We start from the raw sequence: 16138 nt of genomic DNA on the forward strand, positions 1-16138 counted from the left end.
GGGAGGGGGTGGGGGAGAGGAGCCGATACCAGGGACTCAACAGAAAGTAACTGTCTAGAAAAGAAGGATGAATACGCCTGATACAATTGATGTGTGGATTGTAGTGGGAGTTGTAAGAGCCCCAACCAATGATCTTTTAATAAAAAAACCAAAAATCAAAAAAATGAAATAGAATGCATAAAGATCAATATCCTAGCTATTACTGAGCTGAACTAATATTGGCCACTTTGAATCTGACAATCATATGGTGTACTATGCCAAGAATGACAAATTTGAGAAGAATGACATCATATTCATCATCAAAAGAATATTTGAAGATCTAGCTTGAAGTACAATGCTGTCTATGATAGGATAATATATATATGTTATATTATATATATTATATATATATCCAGTTAAAACAACTATTATTCAAATATATGTACAAAGCACTAAAGTTAGAGATAAGAAAGTTGAAAAACTCTTCAATATGAGCTGATCAGTGCAATCAAGATGCATTGATAATTATTGATGATTAAAATGCAAAAGTTAGAAACAAAGAAGGAACAATAGTTAGAAAATATGATCTTGTGATGGAAATAAAGCTGGAGATTTAATAATAGAATTTTGCAAGACTCCTTCATTGCAAATCTCTTTTTTCCAACAACATAAATTCCAGCAATATAAATATATTTTTTCCAACAACATAAACTCGTACAAGGTTGCTACGAGTCTGAATCAACTCTATGGTAGTGAATATGCATATGGACTTCAACAGATGGAATATACAGGAATCAAATTGACTAGATCCATGGAAAGAGACATGGAGAAGCTCAGTGTCATCAGCCAAGGCAAGGTCAGGGGCAGGGGCTGACTGCTAGGTAATAATAGTTTCATGCAAGTTCAGGCTGATACTGAAGAAAATTTAAACAAGTATATGAGAGCCAAAATATGATCTAGTACATCCCACCTGAATTTTAAATCCCTCTCTAGAATAGGTTTGAGGCATTGAAACTAATTAGTGAAGACTAGATAAAAACTGTGGGATGATGTCGATATCATCTGACATGAAGAAAGTAAAGGGTCGCTAAAAAGACAGTAAAGAAAGAAAAGTTCAAAGTGGCTGTCAGAAGAGATTCTGAACCTTGTTATTGATCATAGAGCAGCTAACGCAAATTGAAGAAATGATGAAATAAAAGAACTGAACAGAAAATTTCTAAGGGCACCTCAAGAATACAAAGTAGTGTATTATTATGTGTAAGGACCTGGAGTTTAAAAATCAAAAAGCATGTAGTCACTCAGCATATCTCAAGCTGAAAGAACTAAGGAAAAAGTCCAGCCTCCAGGTGCAACATTGAGTACAGGTAAAATATGCAATGATGCACAATGCATCAAAAGAAGGACACCTAGCAACAACATGGACAGCTGATTTTTGACAAAGGTCAAAAACATTAAATTGGAGAAAGTTCATCTTGAACACATGGTGCTGGCAAATTTGCATCTCTATTGCAGAAGAATGAAACAGAACCCATATCTCATATCATATATGAAAATGAACTTAGGTGGCTCAAAGACCTTTATTTAAATCTAGCACGATAAACATTTTCAATGAAAAAAACAGAAATAGGATTAAGGTCACTAATATATGAAACTTATATACTGTCAAATACAGCTGATAACATACAAATAATAGAAGACAGACCAGATGACTAGAACTTAAGAATTAGACACTTCCATGCATCAAATGATTTCACCCAAAGAATAGAAAGAGAACTCACAGACTGGGACAAAAAAAAATTGGTAACGTCATATCAAACAAGGGACTAACCTCTAAAATGTATAGAAAAATTTTAACACCTCAAAAAGGAAATGGTGAATAATCTAACTGAAAAGAAGCAGAGGACATGGACAAAAATATGTGCAGCCAACAAGTATATGAAGAAATTCTCATGATCATTACCCATTTGAGAGATGCAAATCAAAAGAACAAGGAGATATGATCTACCATTAACGACAAAGTTCATTAAAAAAACAACAACAATAAATGCTAGTGAGGATGTGGAGAGACTGGAACCTGCAGACCCTCTTGGGGGATCTGTAAACTGGTGCATCCACGATGGGAAGCAGTACGTGCTTCCTCAAAGAGTCAGAAACAGAGATGTTGTCTTACTCAGCAATTCCTCTACCTGGTATATACCCTAGAGAAATAAGAGTCATGCAACAAATTGATCTATGCACGAACATGTTCATCACCACTATTCACCATAGCAAACAGAGGATAGCATCCTAAATTTCTAGAAGTGGAGGAATGGATACATGAGCTTTGGAGCAGACACGCAGTACAATACCACGCAATGTTGGAAGCAGAAGGATGGATTTCCCAAACACCTCATAACATGAATGAACCTGAAGGACACTATGCTGAGCGACATTAGTCTTTCACAAAAGTACTAATATTGTATGAGACAATTGTAAAAAGTCAGAAACATGCTTTCAGATGAAAAGAAATGTTCTTTGATTTTTCCAGGTGTGAGAGGGAGGGCAATGGAGGGCAAGTCATGAGCTCGAGGGTAGACACGTGTTAATTTTGGTGAAGAGAAAGGAAATATACCAGAAGAGGGAGGGTGGACAAAAAGAAAAGATGGAAGCAGGAGAACACACTGGGAGGTTTGCAAGCATTAAAGGCAACAGAGTCAATATTGTTCTATACATAATCCATACATATCCTAGACATGCGGCCTGAATGGGTATGGGAGAGTGGGAGTATGTATCCATGAATTTGATGGAGCATACAGGTGGCAAAGTTATGACAATTCCTAGCCCTAATCAAACTCCTTGAGGGAATGTGTTGCTGGGCATGTGGGCTCAGGACCACAGTCTCAGGAGAACATAGAGGGCATAGTTCACAAAGACAACATTCTACATCCTACTCCGTAAGTAGCAACTGCAGTCTTACATGCTCCCGAGGAGCCATCGGAGGTGCAACGATCTCACTCTCCCTCATTGAAGAAAAAAAGAGAATGAAGAAAACTGAAGACAAACAGAAACAATTAGTTCAATGGTCTAACGGATCATGCAAATGTCAATCTCCATGATGCGGAGACCAGAAGAACTAGATGGTGCCCGACAACCTCTGCCAACTGCTCTGAAAGGGATCACATTAGAAGGTCCTGGAGAGAGTGGGAGAAAAGTGTGGAACAAAGCACAAAATCAGAAAAGACACCAGGCTTACTGGTTGTATAGAGACTAGTGGAACCCCTGATACTGGGGCTCTTAGTTGACCTTCAGGTCTGAAAATGAACTCACCTCGCTGGCTCCATTTTCAGCCAAACAAGATACAGGTCTAGAAGGGGAACAATAACACTAGTGAGGTATGCACATCTTCATCACTACTTGAGATCAAAAGGGAAGAACTGAGAACAGGAAATGTAGAAAGGAAGTGGGATAGGTGGTATTACATTGGAAGGATTGCCATGACTGAGATGAAATAACATGTGTATGAATCGTTGGGTGTAAAACAGACAGTCTGCTCTGTAAACCCACACCCAATTCACAGTGAAATCTTAAATACACAGATAAATAAAATCAGCTGCCATAGAAGGTCACAATAATTTCTTCAGAAGATGCTTGCTTCTTTCCTTCTCTTCTTACACGTAAGAAATACTTGTCAGTATTTACTTGTTAAATGAATAAACAATTTGCCCCTTTCTTTTCTGTGCACTGCTTGGAGGTGGGGAACTAGTCCTCTGTGGAGGTCTAGCGTCCCAGACTCTACTGAGTCCCTGGAGACATAGGTCTAAGTGGCTGCTCTCTCTGGACATCCTTGTTCCCATGCACCCTCTAGCTGGCATCGAACGACCTTTCACCATGGACGATTTCCAGTTCATGATCTTTCACTCACCCTTCTGCAAATTGGTCCAGAAATCCTTGGGACGTTTGATGTTCAATGACTTCCTGTCAGCCAGTAGTGACACACGAACCAGCCGCTACAAGGGCCTGGAGGCCTTCAGGTGAGTTCTCTTCATGGGGACCCGAGAGGCCCATGGGGGATGAGGAAGGAGGAGCAGACACCTTAAGCTAGATTACCAGCCTCATCCAACACAACACAATGAGACAAAACCCTTACATGCCTTGGCATGCTCCCATCTGCATGTAACTCAAAGACGCTTCAGAGAACAAGGAACAAGAACAAGAAAAAGGCGTGTGACCAGATAAGCCAATTAACATTTCTGAACACATAATCTGCACCAGACAATCTAACCTCTCAAAAAACCCCTCAAGCTCACTGCCCTCCAATTGATGCCGACTCACAGTGACCCACTAAGACAGGCTAGAACTGCTGCTGTGAGTTTCTGAGACTAACTTTTTATGGAAGTAGAAAGCCCTGTTTCGAACTGGGGACCTTGGGATCGCAGGCCAACATGTAGCCACTATGCCACCAGACATAAATTTGAATGTGACCCAATGATCCCTGCCACGGAGGATCTCACAGTCTACACTGACACGTGGTGCTCTTGTTGGCTGCTGTCAAGTGGATTCCAACTTAGGACACCCCCATGTGGGCCAGAGTAGAGCCCCAGAGGAGACAACCCCTTGGGTCACTGCACTTCACATAAGTGACACACACGGAGTCACTGTTTGTTTAAGCATTACTCATAGACATATTTTTAGACTGTGCAAGCTTTCAATACGAAGAAAGACCTCCCAGTAGGGTTGGACTGTTTCCTTCTTTGTTTAACATCTGTCTAATATTTAGAAGCATTCTACCAACATCTGCCCCTGCTACCAAAAACCTTACCACTAACCTAAGCATCAAAATGAGCACAAACATTGTCCCATCAGAACAAAAATCATTAAAAAAACACACAACTGTGACATAAGCCAAAGAGAATGCTGAAAACCATGAATATATAAATATCTCACTCACATGATAAACACCTAATAGAGTGTTTATCCTATAAAGGATAGGAAAGGGGTATTTCCCCCCAAAAGAAATTCATATGATAGCTTTAAATGTACAAGCTCATTAATAGCAAATTAAAACTAGGTGCCATAACATTCCCCAGAATTAGCAAGGTGATGAAAAGTGGGCTACGGGGGATGTGTAAGTCCACACAGCCTGTTTGGTGAGCAAAAGGGCAAGAAAAGGAAATGCCTTTAGAAAGCTATTGACTTAGCAACTGTGTTTGTGTAAAGGACACTTGGGTATTTACTGTAATATTTCAGAAAGAGGAATGGTGACTGGCTAAAGCAAGATTCATTCTACCGTGGATCATTCTGCAGCCTCTAAAAATAATGTTATCTGAGTTAATATCATGAAAGAAACTATATTTGTGTGTGTGTATATGTAGATATCTAAAGATAGATATAAAACACAAACTGGGCCCACTACCATTGAGTTACTTCTGGCTCAGAGTGACCCTATCGTGCAGAATAGATTTCTGAAACTAAATATTTGTGAGCGCCAACAACCTCATTTTTCTCCCTTGAGTGGCTGCTGGGTTCAAACCAATGGCCTTTCCATTAGCAGCTCAATGTGTTAGGCACTAGAGATGTGTGTTTTTCTTCTAAAGTATATTAAACAGAATATTGATATAATATTAGTTTCTAATAAAATGTATGAAACAAAGGATGGATTCTACAAGAAAAACATGACATAAGTGCTTCCTATGAATAGTAGGACTACTCTTGACATTTTTCCTTTGTACTTTTCTATAATACTCCGTAATCTACAATAAAATATTTCTATAACAGTCTATAATAAAGCCATGGCCCCCTGAGTCATCTCTCCAGAGCTGTAACCTCTCTCCTCGGTCTCTTCTCCTCCTCCTGTGGGCTCGCACCTGGCTGACTCCTCGGCTGCTTCACAGTGGCCTGAATCTGGAAGACACCTACACCAACCGGGATGTGGACGCGGCATTTCAAAAGGCTTCACTGGACATGTTCAATAAGAAGACCAAGGCCTCCCTTTACCTCTCCGCGCACAATGGGAACATGTACACCTCGTCCCTGTATGGGTGTCTGGCCTCGCTTCTCTCCCAGTGAGTACAGCACCCAGCCCCACTCCTACCCCCACCCGGGACATGTTCTCTCTCCTGGCCCCAAATTTTGTAAGAAAGAGAGAGAGAAAAGAGAAGAAGTGGGGAAGTGAGGGGGGAAGAGGGAAGAAGAGTGAGTGGGATGAATGAAGGGGGGAGGGTGGATGGGAGAAAGGGTGGAAGAAAGAGGAGGAGGAAGGGAGAGGGGGTGTAGTATTAAATAAAAAAAATAAAGAGAGGCTTGGGAGGGGGAGGGAACCAGCCCCACCCGCTGATTACTCTTATGAGTTCAGAAATACTACTTCTGGGTTCAGTAATGCACAATTGTACGGTTGAGATATATAAGTATTATATTAAAGTCATCGAGAGCATGAGAGATAATACAATAATACAGTCAGGCATGATACATAGCAACATTGCTCACCTCAGCCCAGCTTGGTGGTCCATGTGGAGAGAGGGGGAAGGGAAGGAGGGGAAGGGAACAAGGGAGAGGGGAGTGGCCAGGGAGTGAGCAGCAAGGAGCTCAGTGTCAGAGTCAGAGAGGTCCTGCTGACTCACACCTATATACCTTTTGGGGGCAATCCAGCCCACTAATTACAGGTAGAGACATACGTCACAGGAAGGGGCTGCACTATAGGTTACACAGCAATGAGAGGGTGGTCTAGGGGGTGGTCTCTGGGTCTCCATAGGAACATTATCAGTAGGGTGCAAACCCCTCCTACAGGAGTCTGTCCATTGTCCCCAGAAGCAGGGAGCAGGCCCACCCCTGTGGAGGGATGAGACAGCAGTCTGGCAACTTATTCCCTCAGGGGAGGGAATGCCTGCGCATTTAACCTCCCCCCACAAGGGGGAAGGAAAGACATTAAAGGAACTAGTCTCAAAGGTGTCTTTATAAGTAAATGTATCATCATTAAACAGTGGTCTCTAAAGGGAAGTGCGTATATACCAGGGATTGGGTAAGATCTATTTGGGAATAGCAGGAAATAGTAGAATTTTTATTTATATTTTTATGATATTCATTTAAAATCTCTGTACCTAGTAGAACGTGGTGGTTTTCAGTGTCTACCTTTAGAGTTCATGATCAGGACTCAAATCTCTCTCTGCCTCTTCTTAGCTTAGGCCTTGGGGAAAAAGACTTAACTTTTATTTGCCTCACTTTCCCCATCCGTAAAAGACGGTGGATAAGAGGCCTACCACATACAGTTTTGGTGAGCAGTAAGTGTCTTTTTACCGGATGCTACGGAGTCAATTCCCAGGGAGCTCTTCACGTCGGAGTAGAACTGTGCTTCAATGGTTTTCAGGGGCTGACCTTTCAGAAGGTCATTGCTAGACCTGTCTTCCAAAGTGCCTCTTAAGCTTACGGTCTTTCTTTCAGCAGCCAAGTGCGGTCACCAGGAACTAACTAGCATTAAGCGGGTGCTCAAATGTTAGCTGTTATTTTTACTATCTTGCGTGGTTTATACAGAAACCATTGTACTATCGAAACCTTTGTGGTGCAAACCATTAACATGCTCAGCTGCTAACCAAAAGACTGGGGGTTTCCCCTCTACCCAGAGGGGCCTCCAAAGAAAGGCCTGGTGATTTAATTCAGAAAAATCAGCCATGGGAAACCCTATGGAGGACAATCCTCCTCTGACAACCCAGAGTCACCTTGACTTGGAATTGACTCAGTGGAAAATGCGTGGTTGTTGTTGCTAGCAGCAAACCTGCGTGACAGGGGAAACCAGAGAGATGGGTGTGCGTGATCAAACTGTGGCTGCTGCGGGAGGCATGCGCAGGCAGCAGGGGGCCGTGAGGCTGTGACGTGGCTTCCATTCAAAAGTACTTTCAGAGTTCACTGAGCTCATCTTGTCCTTAACAGCAGGCGCTCCTTTTGCACACCAAAATCCTGTCGTGCGCACTGAACCTTCCGTATCTCAGCTGTCATTTGCTCTCCTCTGGACTCAGGTTCCCGCTTCCACCACTTTCCTCAGGGCCGACCCCAGTCCCTGTAGCGGTAGCATGCCCTGGAACCATGTGTAGTCAGTCGCACAAGGTTGACGGGTTGGATTTGACTTACCAAAGTACAGAATAAAGTGAGGGGTGTGTTTTTGCTTGGGTTTGTTTCCCTGTAGGCACTCGGCCCAAGACTTGGCCGGCTCCAGGATTGGTGCCTTCTCCTACGGCTCTGGCATGGCTGCAAGCTTATTTTCCTTGCGAGCATCCAAGGATGCTTCCTCAGGTGAGTCCCATTTTTCCAGCGAAGCCCTCTTAAGGAGATTGAAGCCCTCTTAAGGAGAATGTCGAGGCTCACATCTTCGTGGGATTGAGATTGAAAGCAGAGCAAATCACTGAAGGGATGTGAGCAGCGGCCTAAGTTGTATCCTGTGTGTTCTAAAAGCACTCCCTTGTTGTGTTAGGCTGGGTTGTCTACAGAAACAAGTCCAGTGACACACATCTATAGAGAAGGAAGAAGCTAAGACGTTATACCACAAAGTAGCTTTATAACAAGAAAGCCTCCCAGCCCTGTTCAATGTAAGGAGATGGGTCTGATGCTAGCCGGGGACTCAGTCACGGAGCTGCAGGCCAATGATGCAGGGAAGTGTGGTGCAGGAAGATCACAAGCTAGTCGGTCCAGAGTCAAGCGGATCCAAGGTTGGTAGAAACACTTTGTTGGCAGGGCGCGGACGGCTCTCAGGGTCAGGTGGCCCACATGAGGCAGCCCTGGCAGCAGGTAGATTCCCAGTAAGCAGGAAAGCGAAGGGGCATTGAGTAAGAAGTTCAAACTTTCTCCCTTTTGAAGGGGCCACACCACTAGGAAGGCATCATCAGGCAGTGACCTGATTGGCAGGTTGGACTCCACCACCCTGATACGTTCATACAAATTCAGGTTGACAAGAAATCTAACTTCCATGCTTGTCTATTACTTAGAGCACAGACAGAAGGTGAGACCAGCAAACCGTACAGGCCAGAGGGAGAGAGGGGGTCTACTAAGGCGGGAGTTTGGTTGCAATGGCTGGAAGAGACGTTGATGAATTTGAGGTATCCAGAAAATATTTGCTGATGATTTTAAGATTCCTCTAGTGCAGGACACAGGTCTAGGCACTATGTGAGATATGCCTTGATTAGTTGAGTGTGTCTGCCTAGCTAGTCTGCTAATGATATGTTTGTTGTCCTTGACGATCTCCTGACAGTCTATACCACTTGCAGAGCACTATCTCCAGGGTGTGAACTCCCACAGAATCTGGCTATTGGTCAAGGCAGTGAGGAGGAAGCAGGTTATACATCTCGCTTTTTCTTCTCAGGATCTCCACTGGAGAAGCTGGTGTCTAGCGTATCAGACCTGCCAAACCGCCTAGCCTCCAGGAAGCGTGCGTCTGCGGAGGAGTTCACAGAAATCATGGATCAGAGAGAGCACTTTCACCGAAAGGGTAAGAAAAGAAGCAGGGTGAGAAAAGGGGAAGGCGACACACCCGAGAGTCCATGCCAGTGTTTGGGAGCCAGTGGGGGAATTCCCACCTTCTGAGCAGGAGAACAGGGTCCCATTCCTGACCAAAACACTTTATACACAGCCACAGATGAGTATCTGTCTGGGGAAGTCTGCCTGTTGCGATAATACTAAATATGCCACAAAAGGACAAATATTGAGATATAGCTCAGAAGTATCTGAAGTATCTAGACAAAGCAAATACCAAGAAGCAGATGGTTATTAGTGCTTACCAGGGACAAGGAGGAGAACAAAGATGGAATTATTGCTTAAGGTGTAGTGAGTTTCTGCTTCTCACTACAGGCCAACAGTCTGAAATGGATAATATCACAATATGGAGAATGGAATTATTGTCACTGAATGATACACTTAATAGGGTTAACTGTTTTGTTATCTATATTTTGCCACAATGAAATTTAAATAAAAATAGGATCTCTTATGGAAAAAGCAAAGAAATGCTACAATGCAATCACAATCAGACAACTTAGGGTGAGGGAGGAAATGTCTATCAGGAAAGTGGACATTTTGGTTGGGGTCCACCATAAACAGTGTATCATTGGGCAAAGGACGTGATGATGATCTCAGGGGAGAAAGTGTGTTCCCAGAGGGAAACGTCTGTTCCTAGGATAAAACTGTGAACAGCCAAGTTCCAGACCCGCAGTGGCTGCCCTATCTGATCCCTCCGCTGGCCCAGGGCTGTAACCAGCGAAAAGGACAGCATGGAGAGCTTCACGCGAAGCGATGTCACCCGTGTTAGGTTCAGTTCTCCAGAGAAGCAAAACCAGTGATACATGTATGTGTACATAAAGAGTAAGAGATGCAGATCAAGAGACGACTTACACCGCTGTAGAAGTGGCTAAGTACAGTCTGGGTCAAGCCCGTAGGTCAGATGTAAGTCAAAGCTGTCTCTGACTCATGCAACTATGGTGATCAGGAAGCAGGATGAAGAAATAGAAGGGCCACAGGCTGACGGATGCAGAGGTAAATGAATCGGAGGGGCCAAATCAAGTCAAGTCTGACAGCTCCAGGGCTCAGCAGGCAACACAACAGGAGATCAACTAACTAGACGCTTGACCAGATGCAGCAGAAGGCAAAGGGGCAAACAGGCTCTGCTCTGCTCAGCGTCTCTCTTACACCAAAGGCCACACCCCCCAGGAGGTGTCATCAGACTGTGACATGATTGATAGGCTGGGCTCCACCCCTACCTTCACCCAAGCATGTCTAGTTGATACAAATTCCAACTAGCACAGCATCCCTATGACTCTTTTGTATTTCCTCTCCGCTCTATTGCTTTCTTTTTTTTTTTTAGTATTGGCTCTTCTCTTCCTTCCACAGTGAATTTCTCGCCCCCTGGTGACACAAACAGCCTTTTCCCAGGGACTTGGTACCTGGAGCAAGTGGATGAGATGTACCGCCGGAAGTACTCGCGGCGTCCCTTCTAAAGGAGGTGAGCGAGGGTGTGCAAGAATTGGAGGCATGAAATCACGATGTCCTTCCTCTGGGTGACAGTTTGGTGCTCACACTACAACTGGGTCTGAGAAGGCCCGTTGCTTCCAGTCTGGTCCGTGATAGCAGGCTGTACCATGAGGGCCAATAAAACCCGGGGAAAAGTTTAGAGTCACTAAATGAATGTGACTAAGAGAGCAAGACTTGCTATCTTGATATACTCAAAGCCCGGAGTCTCTCTAGAAGCTTCAGAGAGACAAAATTAGCGCCTCTAAAGGGAAGCAGGTGTAAGCCTGAACCTAGGGAGCTCATTGTTCCCATGGAGACAGATTCCTAAGGAAATAGGGAGTTGGGGGTTCTTCTCCAGGCAGAAGTCTGAGCTGAGGGCCTCTTAGCCTCGGGGAAACCCAGACTAACTCCCTTATCGTTGAGTCCATTCCAATGTATAGCGATCCTTAAGACAGAGGAGAAGCACCCCAGGGGGCTTCCAAACGGAAGCAGGCACCGTTCTCCTATGGAATGGCTGGTGGTTGAAACTTCAGCTATATAGGGCAGCAGCTGAGCTCCTAACCACTCTGCCACTAGGATTCCTCGTAGGTAGGGAGCCAGGGAACAGTTCCCATGTCAACCCAATTCCTTCTGGAGAGACACAGGGAGGTTTGGGAAGTAAGTCAGGAGCAGGTATAGCAAGGGAGAGTTTAATGGAAGAGGGCTGGGTAAGAGGGGAAATGAAGGAATTCTGCAGGGTACCACTAAAAGAAACAGCAAATGTTCAAAACTGGAATCTTATCATTATGCTGCAATAGACCTGCCTTCAGTTTAGCTTCCAAATAGGTAAGCTCAGCCAAAGGGATGAGGGACCAGTGGTGCTGTTTAATAATCTCACTAATACTGGCTCCACCCCTCATACTTCCTGCTGTGTCTTTCTGGCTGGTTGGATTGATCTTTCTCCTTTGGTAGATGAAAGGGGAAGAGTGACAGGTGTGGAGCCCGGGAGGGGCGTGGGGTGGGGGTGGATAAAGGGAATGGACAGGCAGTGCAGCGGGAGAGGACGTAGGAGAGCTGCAAAGTGAGGATGCCCCTCTCCACCCACCCCTAACCACTGGGGGCATTCTCAGCTGCCTGGCCTCACTTCTTGGACACCAAATCCCTGCACCTGAGATGTGAGGCACTGGGTGAGGCGGGGAAGGGGGCTATGGTGCAGGAGGCCGCTGACAACAAGCAAACCAGTGAGCAGACTCACAAGACTTTGGTTTTACCAGAGTCTTTCATTTGATTTAAATCTGATTACTGATGGTAAAGGGTTAAATACCCAGGTGCTAATGGAGTGGCTCGTGGTTCGAAACTAGCCAGCGCTTTCTCAGGAGACAGACTCGATAGTTGGTTCTCAGAAAGAGTACTGGCTAGAGAACCCTTGGAGACATTTGGACTCCACCACAGAGGCCATGTAGAGCCACTATACAAATGGACTCAGTGACACATCACAGTGACAAGTTTCCACTAGTGGCAATGAAGCAACAATGACAACAAGCCAGTTGTTATGGCGTCAAACCTGAGTCATGCCCACTCCACATGTGTCAGAGTGGAACGGGGCACTACAGGGTGCTCAATGGCTGGTGTTTAGGAAGTCAAGGGCCCTGGATAGATTCAAACCATTAGCCTTTTAGTTAGTATTCGAGTGCTTAATGCCTTGCACCACCCAGGATCTCCAGTGGCAAAGCTACTAAATGTAATCAGAAAGTTCAGTCACCATAAGCAAAATAAGAAAGATGGGAGGGAGGGAGAGAAGGAGGGAAGAGAATTTTGGAGAATCTCAAAACCAAACTCCTCCCCTCTGATGGTATAAGCTTGAGGTAGTTAGTTTATTGTGCCAACCTGGCGGATAAACACATGTGGGGTCAATTGAAGGGTGGAGGGATAAATGGCTCACTGAGCCTCCCATTTCTAGTTCTGAGGTCTCTTGCTTTGTGATGGTCGGACCAGGGTCAGCTGCCTTAGCCAGTTCTCTGCTTCACCTGGCAAGGCTCACTTCCTGCAAGACATCCTTGAGGAGAAGCAACATGGACCTACCCCGATGCAGCTCTGGCTGCTGGAGCAGCTGTATGGAGACCCCTGCCAGCACTGAGATGCTTACACATTCACTGACTCAGCTTTCCCCCTACAGTCGGCATCATTACATGTGTTTTGTGAGATGGAGGAGGACTTTGTGGATTAGTGTTGGACATATGGGTTAATGGGTTAATGTTGGACTTGTGGGCTTGGGCAGCACTGCGTTGGGATGTTTTCTTGATGCGCACTTACCCTTTATATAAACTCTCTCTTATACATGAGTTTCTGTGGATTTGTTTCTCTAAAGTACCCAGACTGACACAAAGCCTCTCTCACTAGGGCAAGCGGGACTAGGGCTAGGAGACTCTTGTACTTTTCTCACCCTGCTATTCACGTGGGCAGTTGGACTAGTGGAGATAGGTTTTAGAAGAGGAAATTAATGTCAGTGCAGCTCTAGGGACTTGTGCCTTGCCCCAACAATGTCTAGCTGCCTCTCCAGTCTCAGTCAGCACCTGTGAGGGGACCCTGGAGCCCCAGCCTTCCCTCCTGTGCATTAGGATTGGCCAAGCAGTGGGAGCGGTTAGGAAGACCACTCTGTAAAGTCTCGCCTCAGGCAAAGAGCAGGCACAGGATGCAGACATGCCTCATCATGAGACCAGTGATTGACTGTCCCTCTTTTGTGTCTTTTCATCCTATAGATCCATGGAGCTGCAGAGCTTCTTCCTGTGATCCTGTACAGAAAAGGTCCTCGCTCTTCACTGATACATGGGCTGCATGTAGTTGCTCCCATACACAGGGTCATAGAATGAAGAGCCAACCTTATGCAGATCATCACGGCTTTCTTAGCTGCAGCCACTGTCCCCAGATGTGCAGGGTGAGATGGGGGGATAGAGAGGAGATCGGCTCAGCAATGAGAAGCCCCCAGAAATGTGAGGGACCATTGGTTTCCTTCAAGACCCAGATAACTTTTCCATCATTTGTTATAGCTTGGCTATTTTTATTATGATTAAATATCTGTGCTGATATATCTTTTTGTCTATTTCTTAAGGCTTTCTAAATTTTACAACTGATACTAAAGAAACACAGTGCATTCCCATTCCATCCATTCTGACCCATGGAGACCCCAAGTGACAGAGTAGAACTGCTCCGTAGGGTTTGCTCAGCAGGAATCTTTATGGCTGTAGGTTCTGATGGCCAATCTTGAACAATGAAGCACTGACTATTTCCACCACACAGGGACCTTACTAAAACAATATCAGCCATTAGAAAGAAGGAAGGAAGGATGCCTGTATGCCCTGAAGGAAAAGCCCCCAAGGTGCACAGGTGATATGCAAAGAAGAATGCCAACTTGACGTGACTGAACTATGGAATTATATGATATATGTATTAAATACCAATTAATAATAATAATAATAATAAGAAGAAGACCAGCTCGTCAGGCGGGGGCACTCCTTCTCCCACCCTGAGCCTGTAGCACTGTAATAAAAGTGCTGGTGACTTAGTTCACCCCTTGCTTTTCCTTCCTACTTCCAGTCCACCTCCTCCACATGCTCGCCGGGCGAGGTCCAGGGAAAGAAAGATGGAAAACACACAGCTGCGGGCTCTGCCCATTTTCCCCATCCACAGGTGCAGCGTGAGGGCAGGGGGGACCCAGTGGTCAAATTCCTACTCTCCTTGATGAAACCACAGTCCAACAGCTGATCCACGCACCTTGTGTACAATTACCACCTGTCAGCAAGAGGAGGCTTGTGTATTGCTAGGGTGATGGACAGTTTTCTGTGGAGCTTAAGACGCACTAGGAAGAAAGGCCTGGCAATCGTCTTAAAAAAACAAAAGCAAAAGCAAAACAATGAGGTCAAAGATACAGGGCCTACAGATGGAGGCAGGGTAGAAATCTTGCCTGCAGGCCAATATTTTCTAGACAAATGCACACAGAACAAGTACATTGTCGAAATGAACATTTCAAGATATGTCTTGGAGAAGTTCGTTATCAGTCAAAACAAGATCAGGGCTGACTGTGGAACACCATCCATTTTTCATATGCAAAGTCCAGGTTGAAGCTGAAGAAAACTTAAAACAAGTCCATGACAGCAAAAATATTGAATTAAAGACCATCTCAAGAACAGGTTTGACCCACCAAAACCCTAGTGATTGAAAACTCGAAGAGTTACATAATAATATCAAGAATATTGTCTGTGAAGATAGAAGAAGGTCATTAAAAAATCAGAAAAGATGAGGGGCCAGCCCCAATCCCAACTATGTGGACACCTGTCCCTCCCCCCAGAAGAATTTATTTCAGAACAGCACTGACGCTACAGCTCAGAGAGAGGGACATGTCTGATCACACCACATGGAAAGAAATGAAGGGAGAGGAAGAGAGATTGGAACACATCCTGGCCCACCAAGCCTTGAGGACGATATTCCGGCTCAGAGCAGCCAATCCACAGAGAGGACCATATGGCTGGCCCCACTATGAGACACAACATCCCTCACTAACCCATAGCCCTACAGAGGACAACACTGGAGACACGGTGTGGGGATTGCGCCCGATCTGATCCCACCAGACAGAGGCAAACACTAAGGGCGGGCAATAGAACAGCAAAGGGAACAGAGCAACAAAGTCCCCAGGCAATACCAAAAATAGACTTTGGGGCCAGGGCATGGCACCCCATCAGACTCGACAAGAAAACACTCCTGAAGGCCAACAAACAGTTCTTGAACTAACTATAGGCTTTTCTTTGTTGTTATTTTTGTCATTGCCTTTTTGTTGTTGCTTTTTTGTTTTCTTTTGTTGCTTGGTTTTGCTCTGTCTTGTTTTTGTGCATGTTATTATCTTCGCAGATCTGTCTAAGTAAGATAAGCTGTATGAACAATCTGGAGGCGAAAACAATGGGACAGATGGTTCCAGGGGCCATGGGAGAGGGAGAGGTGGGGGGAAAGGAAGTGGTGTTAACAAACCCAGGGACAAGGGAACTACAAGTGATCCAAATCGGTGGTGAGGAGTATATGGGAGGCCTGGTAGGGATTGATCCAGGGTAATGTAACCGAGAGGAGTTAGTAAAATCCAAATGAAGGCTGAGCATGATAGTGGGACAAGAGGAAAGTAAAAGGAAATAAATAGGAGGCAAAGGACATTTATAGAGGTCTAAATACAGGCATG

The 16138-nt window shown here is 44.9% G+C and overlaps 1 protein-coding gene across 2 annotated transcripts in view; it reads left to right on the plus strand.

Annotated features, from left to right (window-relative positions):
- Positions 1–14003, plus strand: part of HMGCS2 (3-hydroxy-3-methylglutaryl-CoA synthase 2) — a 33964-nt gene extending 19961 nt beyond the window's left edge. For both annotated transcript variants that reach the window (XM_004714876.2, XM_045283739.1), the window contains exons 5-10: positions 3824–3989; positions 5850–6020; positions 8132–8238; positions 9302–9427; positions 10819–10930; positions 13677–14003. In XM_004714876.2, the coding sequence (XP_004714933.1) occupies positions 3824–3989; positions 5850–6020; positions 8132–8238; positions 9302–9427; positions 10819–10925 (677 nt within the window). In that variant the 3' untranslated portion in view covers positions 10926–10930; positions 13677–14003. The remainder of the gene's footprint in view (positions 1–3823; positions 3990–5849; positions 6021–8131; positions 8239–9301; positions 9428–10818; positions 10931–13676) is intronic.
- The last annotated feature ends 2135 nt before the right edge of the window (positions 14004–16138 follow it).

This window comes from Echinops telfairi, unplaced genomic scaffold, assembly GCF_000313985.2.
Source record: "Echinops telfairi isolate 266 unplaced genomic scaffold, ASM31398v2 ScPeMD7_7466;HRSCAF=8504, whole genome shotgun sequence".
NCBI lineage: Eukaryota > Metazoa > Chordata > Mammalia > Afrosoricida > Tenrecidae > Echinops > Echinops telfairi.